Raw genomic sequence first — 20,120 nt, 5'->3', positions numbered from 1 at the left:
TGAAGGAGGAGGAGAGCTGCTAGCTCTGATGGGTAGATGGAGCCTCCAGGATCAGAGGCAGTCTCATTCTGAAAACCAACTGCTGTGTGAGAGAGCTCTTGCCTTCATGCCCTGCTTGTGGATTTCCCCCCAGGCCATCTGGTTGGCTGCTGTGGCAAGCACAGTGTGAGCCAGTATGGCCTAGTGGTTACAGAGTCAGACTAGGACCTGTGCGACCAGGGTTCTAATCCTGACTCACCCATGAAGCTTGCTGGGTGACCTTGGGCCAGTCACAGTCTCTCCACCTAACCTTTACCTCACAGGGTTGTAGTAAGCACCATGCTTGCCACCAGGAGCGCCTAAGTGTAATTGTGAAACAATAGAGCAGGGGGGCCGGCCGGGTCGGGTCTTTGGGCTGGCCCAGTCCCAGAGCTTTTGTGGTGTGCTTCCTTTTCCCTCCCTGCAGTCCACGGCCTCCGTGATCTCTTCTGGCTTCCCATTGAACAGTACCGCAAGGACGGGCGGATCATCCGTGGCCTGCAGCGTGGTGCTGCCTCCTTCGGCACCTCGACTGCCTCCGCTGCCCTCGAGCTCAGCAACCGCCTGGTGCAAGCCATCCAGGTCTGGGATGTGTGGGTGGAGGGCGGGTCTGCAAGGGGGGGCTGGCCCTCCATGCCTCTTCAGCCTTGGGGGGGCAGTAGAAGGAAGCTGGACCTACTGCTACAGCAGAAATCTGACCATGTTTCTAGAGCTGAGGCTGAGCCCCCAAGTCTGCCTGCCTGCCTGCCATCCCCCTTTCAGGGAATGCTCAGCTTCTGCCCCCGGTGTGGCTCTTGAGATCTGTCCCCAGGCACCGGGCCCGAAGGAGATGGGGTGCTCAGAACTGCCTCTCCTCCCCCCGACTCACCGTCCCTTCTCTCCACCTTCCAGGCCACAGCAGAGACAGTCTATGACATCCTCTCCCCCACAGCGCCCCCAGTGATGCGCCCCCTCCTAGACAAGAAGAACACCCGCAAGCTGAGGCGTGGCCAGCAGCCGGCGGACCTGCGCGAGGGGGTGGCCAAGGCCTACGACGCCGTGCGAGAGGTGAGGCTGTGCATCTCTGGGTGCCAGGCCGGAAAGGGAGCGGAGGAGCAGAGCGGTAGCTCTTGTCCGATGAGGGACAAGAGGGGGTCTCCTGCCCCACCTTTACCAGGGGGACCAGCAACAAAATGTTGCCGTTTGTAGACCAGGGTGCCAGCCGTGCCCTCCTCCAGAAGTCTCCATTCACTCCTCTTCCCCCCCCCCAGTCATTCCATGGCTATTTGGGATGTTCCAGCCTCCTTGTGCTGCATGGTTTGCCTCCTCAAGGATTGATCTGTCCATCTTTCTCACTTCTGCCTCTGAGCATGCAAATGCCTCTGCTTATTTCTCAGCAGCTCCACTTTGGCTACATAACTATTGGCACATGCCGCCCAAATTTGCTGTTAGAGGGAGATCGTTATTATTTTTAATGGTTCATATCCCCCTTTTTATAAGGATAATACATTCACAGTGGCTCATGTAAAACTGAACAAATGAATCACCCCGTCAATAGCACCCTAGCCCTGCCTTGCCCTGCAACGATCTTACATGTGAAATGGACAATGTCCTCGGGCCGTGCCTGAGTCTAGCAGGTGCTGCCTTCCTGCCTGAAGCTCTCCCTTCGCTTTCTCCTCTCCAGGGTGTCATTGACACGGCCCAGGCCATCTGTGACGTGGCAACCCGTGGCCATGAACAGAAGGGCATCACAGGGGCGGTGGGAGGCGTCTTGCGGCAGATACCCCCCACCGTGGTCAAGCCCCTCATTGTGGCCTCAGAAGCCACCTCCAACCTGCTGGGCGGGATGCGCAACCAGATCAGGCCGGATGCCCGGAAGGAGGAGTCCCTGAAGTGGCGCTTGGACGAGGGTCAAGAGTGACAGTGGTGCTGCCCCGTGCCATGGAGCCCGCCCAAAGTTGGGCCATTCCTCTGCCCAGTGAGACATTGCGCAGCCGCCGAAGGACGCCACCTCCCCTTCTGCCAGTCTGAACGAACTGTGGAGCATGGCCGAGAAGAGCCTGGCGCCCCAAAGGCGGCATCCCCGGCGGGGCTGGTGCCATCTCCTACTGCCCTGCCCCCTTTTGTACTATTCAGGGGGCACCCCCCCTCCCCTGCCATCCACTTGGAGCATGAGCTGCAGCTGCTCTCTCGGGGGGCTGAACATTAAAGGACATGACTTGTTTCCAGGCCCTGCTTTCCGTAGATGTTGGGGGAGCGCGAGGGGTGTCCTCTTCCAACTTTGTCCTGCCAGAGAGCATATGTGATGTGCTGTGACGTGAGGAGAAACGACCCCTTTCAGGCCCAGAAGGGTAGCTGGTGGAGCGCTGGGTGGGGTGGACAAATGGAAGCAGCACGCGCCCGCAGAGTTCCTTTTTATTAGGGGCAGCTGCCAGGCACAAGAGTTGAATGGACATTTGGGCTCCTCAGCCCTCTCTCTCCTTCAGCCTGAAAAGAGGAAGAGAGGGGTCCTGGATGCACACAGGGCTACTAAGGCGGGGTTTGAGGAGCATGGATGTTGATGAGGGAGCATGCAGAGATTCCCATGGAAGGGGTTGGAGTGGGGGGTCAGCCAAGTTGCAACCTGAAGACAAGGGAGCCCTTTTTGGCATCAGTCTGCAAAGCTCTTAGTGGCCAGCAGGGGGCAGATTTGTGCTACTCAAGCAAGGCCTGCCAGGAGCTGCCTGAGGTCGTTTCTGGTTTCCGGAGTGCAGCTGCAAAGCCAGCAAAGGAGCTCCCATCAGCCTCCCTGCAATTGCTCTGACCTTTTACGCTTTGCTGGCTGGGGCTGATGGGAGTTGTAGTGCAAGGGCACCAGCTTGGCAAAGGCTGCTTCTCTGTACAGTGCTGGGAAGATGCCCTGGGAAGCTTCCTTATCCCAAGTCAGACTAGCGGGCCACCTAGCAGCTCTCAGACAGAGGCTGTTTCCTAACCGTACCTGGAACTGTTGGGGATTCAGATGTGGCCCCAAGTGCATGCAAAGCAGGTGCCTTGCTGTTTCTCCCCTAAACACTTAGGCAAAGCCTTCTTCTCCCCAGTCATAGTCCTGGATTCAAATGCAGACCCTCTTGCAGCCTGGCTCTCATGTAAACATCTTTCCTATACCGACTGTTACCTGATACTTTTTGCATGCAAAGGGGGCACTCTTCCCAGAGCTATGGGCCCTTCGCAGTTTTCCTCGCAGAAGTCCTGGCCCCTGTTCAGACCCTGTGCTGAAAGGTGTCCAACTAGGCACCAGCTTCCTGCCCCAGATCCTTCTTGATTGTAGCTACAGCACTGCTTCCGCTATGTCCCCCCAAGAGCATAGTCGGGGGTCCTGCAGACGGCTGCACAGGGACTGCCCCCTTCTCGCTTGCCTCCAGTCATTCTCTTCTGTTGCCCTCACAGGAGCTGAGCGCCATTGTCTCAATATTATTTTCTCGGTTGGTGGCTTTCCCCCTCCTACTTTAGAAAAGGAAAGCTATCTCCATAGCAACCAGACTTATTAAGAGGCGAAGGGATGGCAGTGAAGCATTAGGGTACTTATATCAGCAGGAAGCAACGGGCTGGTGGGCTGATGCCAGCTCCTCTGCCCAATTCACCTTGGCTTCACTGCTGATGGGGAAGGGGGGATGTTTGTACCCAGTCTCCCTGGCAATATTGCACAACACTTCACAAAAAGAATGCAGAGAGATCCAGGGACGGGAAGTTATGGAGTGAGGCCCCTTCTGCTCTTTTATTTAGCCTATCCTGCAGGCTTTAATACGGCCCATCCCAAATTCTTCCACAGGGACTAGAAGCTTGCTTACTTGCTTTGTTTCTTCCAAAGAAAAGGTGCCAAATAGCCCCAAATTTCTACCTTTCCCCACCCCGCTACTGCATGGCAGAAGGATGGTAAGCAATGTTTTGTCAGGGGCCATGCCCCCCCCCCGCCCGATGGTGGGATTTGGCAGGGGTCAGAGGCCAGGAGGCAGTCTGCTCTGTTCTATAGGTGAGGCTGCAGGCAAGAAGTTTTTCCTGCATGAGAAGAGCTTTATGGCATCTGGCAATGGGTGGAGAGTCGAGGGGGAGGAAAGCACAGCCCAGGATCACAACCTCAACATGTCAACGTGCCTACATCGCCTCCACCCTGGGCTCAGGACCACCCTGCAAAGCACTGCTGTATGTGGGCCTTGGAGGTCCCACAGGGCAAAAGCTGCCGCTGTCCCACAAAAAGCAGCATTCTGATGGCCCCTTACTGTCCAGGTGCGCCTGCACACCTGGGAAGATGGTTTAGGCTATCTTCACTCCGCCCCACCCTCATCAAAGCTTGGGGATGTGCGAGGAAGGGGTGGGCTGGACGTATGTGCACCGCTGAGCTCAAAGGTCCCAGGGCTCTGCCTCCCACTCCTCCTACCCCTCGACCCACTCCTGAACTGGACAGCAGCAGGGGTCTGTCTTGCCTGCACCCATTACTCCAGCGCTGGCCGAGCAAACAGAAGTGGCCCGTTTTGACAGCATGCTTGACGGGGATCCTTGGGGCGCTTGGCTGCAGCGCCTGCTCATCCCTCTGTCCCTGACTCGCCGTCCCCACAGGCCACCGTCATTCACAGATGCCCCTCATTGTCCATTGCTGGAAACCGTGGAGGGGGGGAGTGCTCTTGGGCTCAGGTCCTGCTTGTGGGCTTCCCATAATAGGCATCTGGCTGGCCACTGTGAGAACAGGCAGCTGGACTAGATGGGCCCACTTTGGCCTGACCGAGCAGGTTCTTCTGATGTTCTTGAAGGTGGCCAGCCCAAGGGGCTTCTAATTTGCCTCCCAGCCCAGAAGGCTGCGGCTCACACACACACACCCTGGCATTCTTCAATCAAAGCTGTGCTAGTGGGAAGCCAGTCCTGGGCAGGCACCAAGTGGGCCAATGTCACTGCTGCCCTTGGGGCACCCTCCAATGGCTGGATCCCCCGGGGGCCCTGTTTTGCAGGGTGCTGGTCATGATGGTGAATGCGGCCTTGGCTGCTGCAGAGGGCCTGCTTTGCTCCAGGGTCATCCCAGCACACTCAAGAGTCAGCGGGCACCGTCTCTTGGCCCTGGGCGGCTGCCTTACGCAGGGCGGCCTGCATGGTGCCAGTGAGGTGCTGCAGGCCAATCAGGTAGCCGTCCTCGTGGTTTCCGTGGATCCAGGCTACATCGTGGTGCAGGAGGACGTTTGCTGGCATAGGTAGCGTCTTTCCAAAGTCAATCATCCAGACACTGGCTTGTCCCTTCCGGTCATGGAGAAAAAGCAGGGAGCTGCCGATCACCTGGTGGAGAAAAGGTCCATTCTTAGTCACCTGAGGACTAGGTTGGCCGAGAGGGTCAGGCCCAGGGTGAGGGTTTCACCCTCTGCTTTGGCTGATTGTTCCAAGAGGCAGGAGGAGGTTATGAGGCCCAGGACCCCACCCAGAAATCCATTTTCTACAAAACTGAATTTTGAAGGATACGTTAAAAAGAAACTCTTTAGTATTGCTATACATGTTATGCCAAAAATAAAAGAAAATATGAAAATACACTAGATTATAATATCAAATGTTTGCTGGCAATTTGCCCCAGGATTTCCCCCTAAATAAATTTAATAAATCTAATCGGGGGGGGGAGGGAACCCCCCCCCAATCTACAGGACTGATTTCTCCTAATAGTAAACTTCTTCTGTGTTTCCAGCTGCCTACTTCCTCCAAGCAGGCAATTCGACTAACTCTTCCCCCACCCCACAGCTCCTGAGCATGCTCAGTCCTCATTGATCTGTTGGGAGGGGGGGAAGGCTGCCCCCTGACAGTTCCTCCCACCACACTGCTCCCTCCTGCAGAGCAAGCGTGCTGATGTCCCTGTGTGTCTGAGTGGCCTGGCTTGGCTTCATTTCTGTCAGCACTCCCCACTTGCCTTTGGTACTGGAGGGAGTGCTACCTTCAGGCAGGCACAGGCCAACAGCACTTCTTATTTTGCAAGTGACAGACGGCCCTGGAAGTTCTAAGGCTGTAAGATATACCTTCCTGAATCAAGGCCAAAAAAAAAAAAAAAAGGAAGGTGTGACTGAAGGGTCATTCCCAGGAGCTTCTTTTTAGCAGCCACAAACATGGAGGGTCTGTTCTTGGCTACTGGGGATATTTTAACAGCTGCTTCTATGAGAGGGTACTGACTTGTGTTGGATTCCAAATCCCATCTGCCCAGCCAGCATGGCCAACGATTAGGGATCACAGAATAGTAGAGTTGGAAGGGGCCTATAAGACCATCAAGTCCAACCCCCTGGTAGTCTACCAACACCAGGAAGGCCACAGGTTCCCCACTCCTACCCTAGAAAGTACAAGCAGAGGAAGAAGAGGTGACACAGGTAGGTGTAGGGGTTGACGCAGAACCAAAAACCATTAGGCTGTCCCACAACTGGAGAGCCACAGGTTCTTGTCTTCAGGAGGAAAGTAATGTTGCAGGCCTGTACTCCTTTGGGAGAAAGGGCACAATATAAATGGAATGAATTATTTCTGCAGACTTGACTCCCGCCCTTTCTCCTCTCCTGAGCCTTCACATATGTCTGCCTCATGGAAGGGTGGAGGGGGACTCCATCGGTTTAGGACTGGCTGCTAGAAAAAATAAATACAGAGGAGGGCCAGGATCTCTTCTTGATCATCCCAGAGCATCAGACACAGAATAATCGGCTCAACTGATGGGAAGCCAGATTTTGGCTGAACATTAGAAAGAAATTCCAAACTGACAGTGTGGCACAACCATGGAACCCATGACCTGGGAGTCACTGGAGGCCTTCAAGAGGCAGATGGACAGGCACCTGTCAGGTCTGCCTTATAGGCCCCTTCCAACTCTACCATTCTATGAAATAAGAATGAAAAATAAATTATTTATGAATTTACACTTGGCTTTTCAACAAAAGAACACAAGTAGGCATATTCAAAACAGTACAAAATTAGATAAAGAACAGCCTACAAAACAAGACAAACTGGCACACAAGCCATGGTAACCATCAACGCCCAACAGCAGCTAGAAACAGCCAGCCGCTCTCAAGGGGTCCCCCTCGCTTGGCTCACATTTCTCCTGCTAGCATTCCCTCCCTTACCTCGTGAGTCTTGAAGAAGGTGGACTCCTCCAGCGCCTTCCGCAGGCTCCCCAGGCGGGCCAGGTATCTGCTCTGCAAGGCAAATGCAAGGGAGGCCACTCAGGCGGCAGCAGCAGCAGCAAGGCCAACCCCCAAGCCCCCATGGACACCTGCACACCTTGCCAGAAAAGGCTGGAGGTGTGTGTGGGGGGTGCAACCAGAGCTGGGATCTGTCAGACCTTATTTGTTTAGTTACACAGGCCTGGGGAACATTTTTCGGCCTGAGAGCCGTCTGGGGTGGGCTGGAGGCAGAAAGTGGGGTGAGGGGCAACAGATGCTACCGTGGTGCAAGAGATGACATTCCAGCCACGTGAAAGTCAAGTGAGATTTCTGCACGCGCACATGCACCCCTCTTCCTCATCCTTGACCAAGCAAGGAAGGCATACTGTCAGAGTTCAAGGGCGCGGTGCAGCCAGGCACAAATATTTGTGGAGGGCACAGCCTGGGGACGGAGATGTTCTCGTGACAGTCCTGAGGACTGTAAAGAGCGGCCTGGAGGACCACACGTGGCTCTGGGCCCTGCGGTTCCTCACCCCTGAGTTACAGGCTCCAACCACAGACTAGAAAGACAAAAAGAATCAGGAATAGCAACAGAATAAACCCCTACATAAAAGAGCATTTGGCTGCTATTTATGTGACTGCATTTACATCCCGCCTTTCTTTCGTCAAGGAACCCAAGGCGGCATACATGTGGGTCCCAGTGGTCTCCCATCCAGGCACTGACCAGACCCAGCCCTGCTTAGCTTCAGCAAGGGGGTGGCCTCACGTGCCTTCAGACCAGACCTGGGGATATTTAACAATGGTGATTGTAATCGATGCAGGTCAAGTCTTCTACAACTCGGGCAAATAAAGCCACTTTAGGGGCAATTCTGCTGTCCTCGCCAGCAAGAAGACTCTTGTGGTATAGCAGTTAAAGTGTTCGACTAGCACCAGGAGACTCAGGTTCAAGTCCTGCCTCAGCCATGAAGTTCACTGTATGACCTTTGCTACCTTGGAAGGTTATTGTGTGAGGGAAATACTTAGAAATGAGGGCAGAGGAGGATTGTAGTCTCTGCCCCTCCATCTCTGTATACACACAAACTTCCTTCACCTCCACCTCTCTGCAAAGAAACCAGAATTCAAATGTGGTGCTACTGAATGTATAAGGTGGGTGTGTATAGTGCTCAGTCTTTATGCCTTATTGCCTCAATCATAAAGGTTTTTTCCGGATTTTTAGTGTTTCTCCGAATGAAGATTTGGCCAAATTCCGCTTCAGGCTGAGAATGAGCCCCACCTCAGTTGCAGAGGGTGAGGGCCCCCAATGACCGAGATTCTGCCCTCCCTCTCTCTCTACCCCCCCCCGGTCTCACCAGAATGTCCGGCCGGCTCTTTGTGAACATCAGGAAAGTCTCCACAATCTCCTCCTTGGTCCGGGTCCGCTTGAAATCCCTCTGCACAGCTCCTCCCTCGATCTGCAGAGGCAGGTTGGGGGGGAGGTCTCAGAGGAGTGGAACGGCAGCTGGACTCCCTGGGGCAGGCACTGGGCATCAGTCAGCCGCCCACTCCCCAACCTCCCCACCTCCCCCCTCTCACCGTGACTCCCTCAATGCGGAACCCCAGCAAGGCGCTGGAACTGATTCCCTCGCGCCACTGCATGTAACGCGGCTTGGTGACGGCGCCCTGGTGGTGCTCCTGGGCGGTGGGAGCCGACAGGTCGACCTTCACCATCTTCTGGTACAAGTCCCGCCGGGCCGCGGGCTGCTGTTGTGCCCTCCACAGCTCGTCCTCCAGGTACGTCCTGGGCAAACGCAAGGAGTGAAAGGACCGTCCATCAGGACTGCAGTAGGAGGTCCATAGCTCAGGAGTGGGATGCACGTTTTGTCGGCAGAAGGCCCAGCCCCGGTCCAATCCCCAGCCATCTCTGGGTAAGGCTGAGAAAGATCCTCCTCTGAAATTCTGCCAGACAGAACTGAGCTAGGTGGATCTAGGGTTTGACTTGGGAACAAGTCGTTTCCTGTTTAAACCAGCACTTTATTCAGAACCATGAGGACTAGCATCTTACTTTATTTTTAGAGAAAGGACCATAACTCAGTGGCAGAGCACCTGCTTTGCACGCAGAAGGTCCCAGGTTTGACCCCTGGTCACTCCCAGTGAAAAGGATCAGGTAGCAGGTGGGCGATGGGGAAAGACTCCTCTCTGCCCAATTCGCTGGAGAGCTGCTGCCAGTCGGAGTAGAAAGTACTGGCTAGGGACAAACAGTCTGATCTGGTGCGAAGCTGGACCTCCCAGCTAGCGGCAGCCTCCAGTGCCACCTTGCTTACCCCAAAGTCTGCTTAGTAGGGGAGGCAGTCCTGGGATGGAGATTCTTTCCCCTCCAGCCGTCCCACCCTGCCCACTCCTCCTCTTCCTCAGCAGGAAGGCGATGATGCCTCCCTGTCCCCCCCTCCCCGGAAGGAGGCTCTTCTCACCGGGTGCCCATCTTGCAGTCCATGATGCTGGGCATATCAAGGCCGCGCAGCAGGTCGTCCATCTGGATGTAGCAGTCGCTCCCCAGCTCCACCACCCCGTGGTAGGTGGGCACAAAGGGGTGCAGGACGTCGCTCATCAGCTCAGCCAGGCAGGCGTCTTCCACTGCATTGAACTTCTTCAGGATCTGGCCTCCTTCACTGGGCTTGAAATTCCCTGGTGGGGGTTGGAGGGAAAGGGGAGGACAGTCAGACACATGGGATGCAGCAGCTGGGAGGGCAGGAAAGGGCAGGGCAGGGCAGACCAGAAGGGCCCTTCAGCTGGACACAGCCTCCTGCTCTCACAGTGGCCCACCAGGTGCCCCAATGGGAAGCCAGGATCTGAGGGCGGTGGTGCCTGCAGCAGCCCAGCCCCCTCCCTACGAGCGATTCCCAGCAACTGGCATTGCTCAGAGGCAGCCCAGCTCTGGCCCTGGAGGGAGGGGGGCGAGAGCCATTCCCCACACACTGCTCAAGCCTGTTTGGAAGCCACGCCCTGCAACGTGGAAGCCCCATTTCACAGTCTGTCCCTGGGCAGAAAAGTCCTGTGTGCATCTCCCCTCTTTGTGATTCTCAGGGGCTGCTTCTTCCGATTTCTCTGGCTCTGCTCACGCTGGAGGTGCTGCCTTGGCCACCCCCCGTTTGCACACACACATACATGTACGCTACTCGCCTGCTCTCGTACCTTCGTGGCCAGCTAGCTGTACCCAGGAGCTGCGTCTCCGCAAGGACCAGTGCACCATCGTGAAGAACGTCTTCCAGGACTTGGTCTAGGAGGAATCCGAGGCAAGGAGTGTTACAAGGCCAGGGCTGCCTGATCCAGGCTCAGGCCATCGCTCCATCTAGCTCAGTGCTGGCCATGCTGATGTCAGGCAGGGGGCACTGCCTGTCCTACCCGGGCATGCCGGGGATTGAACCTGTCGCCTTCCACATGCAGAGTCTCTCCCCAGCCTAGCAACCTCCCTTGCACTGACACACCAAGCCAGACCACCGGCTCGTTTCGCTCAGAATTGTCTATGCTGACTGGCAGCAGCTTCCTTTCTCGGAGGGGGGGGGCACTGGAGACGCCGGAGGGGCTGACCCTGAGACCTTCTGCATGGAAACCAGGGGCTCTACCTGATGAGCTACAGCCCTCCCTCAGCAGCGCACAGCCCACATCCCCACGGGCACACAGTTCAGGAGCCTGGAAAGCTCACACCTCCAAGAAGAGAGTCTGCTCATGCAGGAACATCTGGGCCCCTGTTCTCTCCCGCTGGGCCACTGACGGTCTCCCCTACCACCAGTGGGAGTTTTCTCTTTCCACCTAGACCAGCAACAGAGCAGCCAGCTTTTTTTGAGGGGGCGGGGAGATACCACCTGTGTGGTCACTCGTTTGCTTTTTGTTTTGGCACACAGAAGTTCTTAATCAAAAAATGACCAATGCATTTACAGGCTACTTCTGTGTCTAGAAGGCCTCAGGGCTAATGTTGGCTCCACTTTGGGGAACCAAATCCAGATGCCCTCAGCGAGTTCCTTCCCTTGAGTGAGCAGTCTCCTCCTGCCCGATGCCACTGTCCTTCCTGCCCACTGGCTTGACCTTTCCCTCTGGACCTATTCCATGACGCTGCCCTGAGGAAGACGGCAGCTGTTCCTTCTTTTTGCACGTAACAGCAAGGAGGACTGGGAGGCAGCCAGGGGGCTCAGCAGTTAGGGGCCCTGCTGGGATGTGGGCCTTGGCAGGCACCCAATGATGCTGCCCACTGGTGCCAGACCTGCTCACAAGATGTAGGAACAGAGAATGTATTATGTATTATTGCATTTATATCCCACCTTTCCTCCTAGGAGATCAAGGTGGCCTACATGGTTCTCACACACACACACACCCATTTTGTTCTCACAACAACCCTGTGAGGTAGGTTAGGCTGAGAAATTGTGACTAGCCCGAGGTCACTAAATGTGCTTCATAGCCCCAGCAAAGCCAGGACTTTGGGGGAGCCTGTCTCCCCTATTCTCTCCCCTCTCCTTTTCATCCCTCCGTTCATGTGGCAGCACCTGTGCCCGCGCAGGGAGTCTGCATCTAAGGAAGCCAGCAAGGCTGATCCCAGATGCCAGACCTGCTCAGGATTGCTCATGGGAAGCAAGAAGGACCAAGGACATGTTTTTCTGGGCCCCAGCAAAACCAGAACATTGGGGGGGAGGCCTTTCAAGCAGCCTGCCTCCCCCCCTTTCTTCACTCAGTTCATTCATTCGTGTTTGCAACTCCAGCCAGAGGAAGTCCCGTCTGTAAGGAAGCCAGCGGAGAAAGAGGCAGGTGTTGAAAAGAGGAAGGAAAAGGCCTGGCCAAGAGAGCGAGCGGCATGTGTGTGTGACGTGATGTGCTGAGCAATGGGAAATCTCAGCTGAGCTGCTCCGCAAGGGAGGGCTCCCGCCTCGCATGGGGCTGGTTGTGCAAAGAGGCAGGCGGGACATGGCTCTTGAACTCACTGCACGCATGCAACAAGCCCAAGCAAACGGTCGCGGCTGGCTCCAGCTCACAAGCGCACACACTCATCAGCTCTGCACAGCCACTACCACAAAGCTGTTGTTGTGAGGCCTTTGCAGCAGCACGAGAGCCGTCTCAGTCCGTGCGGAGCAAGCCAGCTGGGCTGACAGCGGACCCACCACATCCTGCCCCCTGCCGCCGTACATTTGCAGAGACAGGATTGCAGGCATCCACAGGCACCCCTCTGCTGGAAGCTGCTTGCCCGAGCACAGCCACATTTCCCTGCCCTTCATTCATACATCCTTGTGCATACATGGGCAGGGGGCATTCCTCAGGTGAGCCTGGCACGGATGCACTGCAGCCTCATCAGTCAGCACAATTGGCAGTGCTGTATCCTCACGTGGAAAGAGGCCCTGGTCCTCCCTCTCAGCTGCCCCCCGTGCCCCCCCTCCATAACCCCAGCAGAATCCCTGGAAATGCAAGCTCTGGCAGGTAGCCAACCAGGGATCTCAAACGACCCAGGACAAACACTCTTGCAGCCCTTTTGCAATGAATACTTTGCATAGGCCCATTTTGTAAGTTAACACTCTCTGCATGGAGTGTGGGTGAGGGGGAAGGGTGCTGCCTTTCCCTTCCCCCAGCCTGACCCTCACTTCCTCTCTACCAGTGGGGGCTGGGGGAACTGGCACTATGTGCCTCCCCCCCCCAATAATGCCCCACCTAGAAATGTGGCTGTCCCACCTAACAAGGCTGGCTGGCTACAGAGCGGCTTCAGGCTTATGCTGTGCGCCAGCAGAGAGAGAGCCATACCAAGATCTTAGGACATGAGGGCTTGTTCCTATGGTTGGGCCTGAAAGACTGATTAGGGTCAGGAAAGTCCCTTGGGGTCACTTGCTGAGAAAAGGTGGCCAATAAATATAAATGAGGATGATTATAATGCTACTGGGGTACCCCCCCACCCCCTCCCTGGCTGAACTGGTCTTGGAGCTGGCCTTGGGGTCAGTGATGTTGGGAGGCTTCACTATTCATGCCAACATTGCCTCTAGCATGTCTGCTCAGGGCCTCACGGCCTCTGTGACAACCACAGGGATGCCTCAGTACATCACAGGCCCAACCCACGTGGCAGGAGGACACACCCTCGATCGAGTAGTCTTTGCTACACAGCAGGGGGGTGGTTAGGTGGGGGTGTTAAAGGTGCCCTTGTCACAGATGGGAACATTGCCTGGTGAGATATGGGATGAGGGTAGCCACACACCCCTGCAGTGGCAGCGGGGGGGGGGACCCATTAAGATGGTCAGCCTCCAAAGACTTATGGAATCCAAAGGATTTCTGAATCCTTTGGGGGGGGTCCCAATCAGCATGTCTAGCACTCCTGTCAGGGCCCTAGATTTGCATGGAATGGCCAGATAGAAAAGTGCAGTCAGGATGATCTCCACAGAGGCCATCACTCTCTGGGACCCTCATACTCCGCAGAGCTGCGGGGACTGAAGTAAGTAGGACAATGGCCAGAGCTCAAGTGGAGCAAATCCAGAAGCAAATCTGACCAGACAAGGGTTCCTTCACCACCACCACCACTGCACCCTCAAGAAGCATGTGTGATGGACAGGCCAAAGGGGTCGCAATGAAGGTTGCACCATCAGAGGCTTGCTGGGTCAGGTTTGCTAGGCACTATGAGGATACAGTCGCTTGGATCTGCACTGAACTCAATGCCTCTGTTAGGACATAAGGCGTTATGGAAGCATTCGGTGCACTGCCTGGTCAGGGTATGTTGGATCACCTTCAATTTCAGCAGCCAAAGGACATGGACAAGCAGCTTTTGACAAGCAGTCAGTCATGGTATCCTCCCAGAGTGTCTCTTTGGGCTGGGAGTTGGAGTTGGAGGCTCAGGCTACTGCACCGCTGCTCTTAAGCCTGGGATTGCTTCCAGAGAAGAGCCATCGGAGAGAAGTATTTGAATCCACGGGGAGAGGCCTGCTCTTTAATATCTATATGAAGCTGTTGGGAGATGTCATCAGAGATGGAGCAAGGTACCATCAACTTGCAAACGACACCGAACTCTTTTTCTGAATCAGGCGATGCAGTGTGAGGACCAGACCAGTGCCTAGAGTCAGCGGTGGGCTGCAAGTGGGCCAATAAACTGAAAGTGAAACCAAGCAAGACAGAGATGCTGGTGGTTTGCGGGTACTTGGGTCCAGGAACTGGAAGTACAGCCTGCTCTGAGTGGAGTCGCTCTCTCCTTGAAAGAGCAGGTGTATAGTTTGAGGGTACTCCTTCATCCGATGCTATTACCTGACACTCAAGTGCTAGGACTGCCTGTTTCCAGCTGGTTCACTAGCTACGTCCATTCCCAGACAGAGGAAGCCTGGCCACAGTAACCTACAGCTTAGACTAATGCAATGCACTCGATGTGGGCCTGCCCTTGAAAATGGCAGGCCCTTAGTTGCTTCTGCCGCAAGAGACCTCGTTTGTTTCTTTGTTACATGTTTACCTCGCCCTTCCGCTCAAGGGAACTCAGGATGGTGTACATCAAATAACAGAATACAATTAACCTTTTAAAAAGACAGCGCTAAAACAATAATATCAATGCATTGCAGCAAGCAGAGGTCAGGAAACGTCCACCCTGCTCACCCTTCTCTGAAGGCAAACACAATTTTAGCTGTTGGTGAAAAGACGCCCCTGTGTTCACACACACATTACCTCTGGGCAAAGCAGTCACCAGGGGAGGCTGTGGTTGTGGGGCTCAGGAAGAAAGCCCAGTGTCCCATCTGACCAGTTACCAACAGTGGACGGCTCATGGGGGAAAAGAGACACATGGGGAATATCCAGGTCTGTAGTTCAGGAGAAGCTTTGCTTTGGGGGTGGGATTAGCTCCCTCCCCCCCCCAGCTGCATAGCTTGGCTCTATGTCTGAGTCACCTGGAGTTCTGCACTGGATGCCCCAATCTCGTGGAGCGCCTGCTCCTTCCCTGTGCTCCACCCCACCCCAGCCGGGTGATCAGTGGGGAAAGCCCAAGTTGGCAGACAGACTGCCTCAGTTCAGGGCATGCAAAAGGGCCCAGCCTCAACCCTCAGAATCTCCAGGTAGGGCTTTAAAAGACCTGTGTGAAACTCTGGCGAGCCGCTGCCAGTCCGCGTAGCCAGATGGAGGCCTACAAAAACCCCAGGCCAGCAGGCACAGACTGTTTCAGAGGGCACTCCACAACCTAAACGAGCCTTTTCTGCATTGATTTCAAGCCTGCTTATCCACCAAAACAGCGGTTTTCCCAAGAGTGCTTGGCAATGGCTGTGTCTTTTTGGAGTCTCCGGGCATGGCTCAGTGGCGGAACATCTGCTTTGCAAGTAAAAGGTCCCAGGGTCAACCTCTGGCATGTCCAGGAAAGACCCCTACCTGAAATCCTGGGACAGCCACTACCGGCCAGTGAGTAGAAAAATGCTGACCGAGAATGCCTAAATTGTCTCTCTTGGACAGAAGGCAGATTCGGTGTGCGCCTCTTTACACCGGCCTTTTAGTCAGAGCCTTGAGGAATGGAATTGTAACTTTACTTTTACAGGAAGGGAAACAGCGGCCAAGTGCCTGCTGCACATGTGAAAGGTCCCAGGGACCATCTTTGCCATCTCTCAGCAGGGCTGGGAAAGACCCCGTCGAGGCTTTTCTTGGGAAGTCTGGAGAGCCACGGCCGGTTGGTCCGTTGACAGCTCTGCCCTGGGAAGACCAAGGTGCTTCCTGTGAGCCTAGAACCCTTTGGATCCTCCCTGCCTCAAGGCGCTGCCCTCCACCAGCCTGGGGACTCGGTTCCCTTCCCCGCTGCCTTGAGCCCCTGGCCCCTCCCTCGCCTCACCTTCCGCAGAATGTGCTTCTTCCCTGGGGGGCTCTTCTCTTCTGTGTCACTGAAGACCTCATCTGACTCCTGCGAGGACCCTCCCAGCGAGGAGCAGGTAGACGAGCCCGAGACAGAGCGATCCGGAGGGACGGGAAGGTCTTGGCTTCTGGGAGGGGGGGCCTTGGTGGGCCCATCAGCCCCACAGGAAGACAAGGCCACCTGGAGCCCTTGCAGCCCATTGCTCGGGGAGACATCGACGCAGGTGGACTCTGCCCTCCCCTCGGCACCTAGCCTGCATGCCGGGGCTTCAGATCCCAAGGTGCTCCCCACAGGTGGCCCCGAGGCCTCCCCGTGGTCTGGTTCTGTGGGCTGACCTGAAGCTGCAGGCGCGGCAGGGGTCCATTCCAGGCTGCTGTGGCCTTCCATGGGCACCTCCAGGAATCGCGTGGCTTCGCTGGGGAGGGCCACCCGTGGGCTGACACTTCGCTGCATCTCCCACTTGGTGGCCACGGCTTCATTCAGAGCATTCTGCAAGGAAATGCAGGGTGGGGGGTTACTTGAGCCGGCCCAAACCCAGGCCACTCCGCTGCTGAAGGGAGGAGCAGGAAAAGAACAGTGTCCATCCGTCCCCCCTCCATGGAGAGACAGCGACTTTACCAACAGCTCAGTCCTACTCCAAGACTGGCATGAGAGCGGTCAGCATCCTCCTGTGTGTCTGAGGGCAGCAGGCTGGGCTGCGGAGGGCCTGCATGGTGCACACTGGGGGAGCACACCGCCCTGATAAGCAACAGAGAGGAATAGCCGGGGGGCTCAGGAGAAATGGCTGTTGCCTCCCCAAACAGCCATGCCAGCTTCTTCCTGTGACTCCCTCGCCCTGCCCAGTGGGAGGACCAGCCCTGTCCTTGAGGAGCACAGCTGCCCTTGGGATGCCAGACCCAGGCACAAGGAAGAGTCTCCTGGGTGTGGCTCTTCCTGCCTCCCCTTGGAGGGTCCTGCTTCAAAACAGTGCTGGGGAGGAGGGGAGGAGAGTTGGTCCTGCCCGCCGGCTGGCTCACCTGCCTGCCTGTCTGCAGGGACACCTGGGGTCTGGCAGTAGCCAGGAGGTTCATGGCTGGTGCTGCCACTAGGGCTGATGGAGCCCTCAGCCTGCCGGCCAGCCAGCCAACCTGCCTCCCAACCTCTAGCCCCTTTCATTACCAAATGGCCACAATAAAATGTCCCTATTTTTAAAAGTTCATTAAAACCGCGAAGCTAAACAAAACCCCGGGAATGATGCTGTGGGAGTGTGTGTGTGTGTGTGCCAGGGGTGTGTGTGTGTGTGCACATGCCCCTTTGTCATGAGTTCACTGGCTCCCTCTGTACACAGACAGCCTGTGGGCATCCTTGCTGGCAGAGTCCTTGATCGGTGGACTGGCAGTTTCCAGAGGTGTATGTGTGAGTCTGAGAGAGAGTTTTATATCTCCAGCCCTGGCCTAATGCAAATATAGGACTGCTGAGCCCAGCAAGGGATGGCCCACTTAGTGGCCATTTTTAGAAGGCTACCAGGGCCCATGATTTGGCTGAAAATTGGGAGGGGGACCCAGGAAGAGAGGTTCATGGGTTCCACTATGGGCTGCTCTACCTCCAGTGTGGTGTAGTGGTTAAGGTGTTGGACTACGACCTGGGAGACCAGGGTTCGAATCCCCACATAGCCATGAAGCTCACTGGGTGACCCTTGGGCCAGTCACTGCCTCTCAGCCTCATGAAAACCCTATTCATAGGGTCGTCATAAGTCGGAATCGATTTGAAGGCAGTACACTACACTACCTCCCCCACCCCCCGTTTGAACACTAGTTTTATAGTAAAGAAGCAAAACGACCTTGACTAAATCAACAAGACTAAGTCATCCAGAAGGTCCCATTTTCAGCCCTCAACGTCAGCATCGTCAGGTAGGGCTGGGAATGTCCCCTGCCTGAAAACCCAGAGAGCTGCTACCAGACTGAGCGACCAACTATCTGATCCATGATCTGAGTTAGTATCAGGCAGTTTCCTATGTTATATACAAATCAGGCCTTTATTCTGGACCATGAGGACTGGAATCTTGTTTTCTTTTGAGGAAAGGCCTAGTGGCATAGCAAACGCTTTGAGACGCAGAATGTCTCAGGTTCAGTTGCTGGCATCCCCAGGTCAGGCTGAAACCCCAGAACCTCCCCCCTGCCCAAAAAACACTAGATGGGCAAATAGTGTGACTGGATTGAAAGCAGCTTCCCATCTTCCTTGGGGAGGGCCACAGCTCAGTGGAAGAGCATCTGGTCGGTGCACAGAAGAGCAGAGGTTCAATCTCCAGGAGGGGCTGGAAAGCATAAAATCCTGGGGGCGGCTGCCAGTCAGTGTAGGCCAGGGATGGAGAGCCTGTAGCCCTCCAGATGTTGTTGTACTCCAACTCCCATCAGGCCCAGCCAGCATGGCCAACGGTCAGCGATGCTGGGAGATGGAGCCCAGCACCTGAGACAGCTCCTTAACAGTTCTGACTAAAACCCGGAGTGGATTCCACTGCCCCACTGACATGGATCCAGCGGCCGCTGCTGTACTGAGCAGATGAGCCATTCTGATTTGGCATGAGACAACTTCCTCTGCTGTGGTTGGGGGTATTGACCCCAAGGGGCCCCAGGGCTTTTTGACTACAGTGAGGTCCTTCTTCTTTTTAATTCCCATTTTTCTTTTTTAATTTAAAGGGTGGAGAGAGGTTAGGGGTCAAACACTCCCACAGTGGCCCCCTTTACCCTCTTCCACTTCTCCTTAATCCCAGAAATGGGCGGGGCCCCGATGACGCTGCTGGCAGTTTCTGGGCGGTGAGGCAAATGCACTCTGTACACGCTCTGAGCTGCTCCAGGGATATTTTGGCCTTGTGATTAAACAGATTCCGGCCCATAGCAAGCCCTCCCCCTGATCAGCACGCGAAATGATGTCATCCAAGGGAAGAGGGAACCCCCAAACTCCAGAGAAGGGCCCGCCGCTCCCCGCTCTGCCCCCCCCACTCCATAGAACCGGGGGGCGAGGCGCACACACGTCTGAGATCCTCCCGGTCCAGATGAGTAAACTGTTCTGCGGGATTTGGGTGATAATTCGGCGGGTGGGGGGGCGGCAGCGTCGGACGGAGGGGGAAAGCCCCCCTTCCTTGCCTCGCAGGGTTGGGGAGTCCCTTTGTGTCCTGCGCTCCCCACCCCAAAGGGAGCCTTGGGACCCCAACCTGAGTCTTCTTGGCTAAGCCTCAACCACTGCTCTGCTCCAACCAGTTGACCCCACTCCTCTCTTCCTTTCCAGCCCCCTCCCCAAGGCCTCACCTGGAGAGTACAGGATGAGCTACCGGAGCCCCCTCTTGGCGCGCCCCATCCCGGCCCCGCCGCGAATCTGCCGGGCCGAGCACGAAAAGGCGGGGATATACTGGGAGGGGGGGAGGACTAGCTGACGAAGTCGCCCCCAGGAAAAAGCTTGTCTCGTGCTGCCCTCTGCTGGCCACTGGCGAGACTGCGCTCCCTCGCGCAGGACCGCAAAGGAGTCGCCTTTGGCATGTGCAGAGTGCCCCAGCTCAGCGGGGGGGGGGGGCAGGGAGGTCATTTGGACTGCAATCCAGTATATGTCTACTCAGAAGTAAGATCCATTAGGTTCAATGAGATGTACTCCCAGATAAGTGTGTACTGGATTGCAGCCTTAGTCTCAGGATGTAATGGTTTTATAGGAAGGGCTATGTTTGGGGGCCCTCCTGCTCCTTCTCTTGAGGAGAGCCCTGGCTGTCGAACCCCAAAGTCTTGCCTTGAACATACTGCTGCCTCAGACAGGTTTGCTTGCCCCCCCCATTAATCTGGTCTTAAATAGACAGGCTCCAAGGCAGGAGGCATGTTTGCCGTTCCTCAATAAGGAGGGGAAAGTACTCTGCCCATGCTCAGCGGCACTCTAGTATTATGTTATAGCTTCAAGTGCTCCAGGGCTGAGCCCTGGCATTTTAAGAGAGAGATTCTGACGCTGTACCTTAGCTCAACCTGGCAAAAGAGAGCAACGCCAACAGGAAATGGGTCTGAGTTAGCCAAAGCAAGCCTGATGTAGTGGTTAGAGCAGTCCACCTCCACCCCATCTGGTGCCCCCTAGATGATTTATCTATTCATTTTTTCAATGCATTTGTATCTCACCTTTCTTCCAAGGAACTCAAGGTGGCATGCAGGGCTCTTGCCTGCTCCAGATTACCC

At 55.6% G+C, this 20,120-nt stretch overlaps 2 protein-coding genes across 5 annotated transcripts in view; one reads left to right on the top strand and one right to left on the bottom strand.

Annotated features, from left to right (window-relative positions):
* ATG2A (autophagy related 2A) overlaps positions 1 to 2,225 on the top strand; it is a 50,236-nt gene extending 48,011 nt beyond the window's left edge. For all 4 annotated transcript variants that reach the window (XM_061605571.1, XM_061605572.1, XM_061605570.1 and 1 more), the window contains exons 40-42: positions 446 to 600; positions 910 to 1,065; positions 1,682 to 2,225. In XM_061605571.1, coding sequence (XP_061461555.1) covers positions 446 to 600; positions 910 to 1,065; positions 1,682 to 1,918 — 548 coding nt within the window. In that variant the 3' untranslated portion in view covers positions 1,919 to 2,225. The remainder of the gene's footprint in view (positions 1 to 445; positions 601 to 909; positions 1,066 to 1,681) is intronic.
* A 1,499-nt stretch (positions 2,226 to 3,724) lies between these two features.
* LOC133374571 (inositol-trisphosphate 3-kinase B-like) lies at positions 3,725 to 19,298 on the bottom strand. The gene is made up of 8 exons (XM_061605574.1): positions 19,221 to 19,298; positions 15,916 to 16,425; positions 10,302 to 10,386; positions 9,581 to 9,794; positions 8,706 to 8,910; positions 8,483 to 8,584; positions 7,095 to 7,166; positions 3,725 to 5,295 (listed from the first exon to the last, which is right to left on the bottom strand). The coding sequence occupies exons 2-8, from the start codon at positions 16,387 to 16,389 to the stop codon at positions 5,053 to 5,055; spliced, it is 1,395 nt and encodes a 464-aa protein (XP_061461558.1). The 5' UTR covers positions 16,390 to 16,425; positions 19,221 to 19,298; the 3' UTR covers positions 3,725 to 5,052.
* Between the last annotated feature and the right edge of the window lie 822 nt (positions 19,299 to 20,120).

This window comes from Rhineura floridana, chromosome 22, assembly GCF_030035675.1.
Source record: "Rhineura floridana isolate rRhiFlo1 chromosome 22, rRhiFlo1.hap2, whole genome shotgun sequence".
Taxonomy (NCBI): domain Eukaryota; kingdom Metazoa; phylum Chordata; class Lepidosauria; order Squamata; family Rhineuridae; genus Rhineura; species Rhineura floridana.
This window is presented reverse-complemented; position numbering and strand designations above follow the sequence as displayed.

Bases quoted from the DNA above. Each gene is read 5' to 3' on its own strand.
- LOC133374571 (XM_061605574.1), bottom strand. From the start codon at position 16,389: ATGCAGCGAAGTGTCAGCCCACGGGTGGCCCTCCCCAGCGAAGCCACG. The intron at 8,911-9,580 runs GTGAGAAGAGCC...GCGTTTGCCCAG, and splicing joins GACTGCAAGATGGGCACCCG to GACGTACCTGGAGGACGAGC. The intron at 5,296-7,094 runs GTAAGGGAGGGA...TTTCTCCACCAG, and splicing joins CCTTCTTCAAGACTCACGAG to GTGATCGGCAGCTCCCTGCT.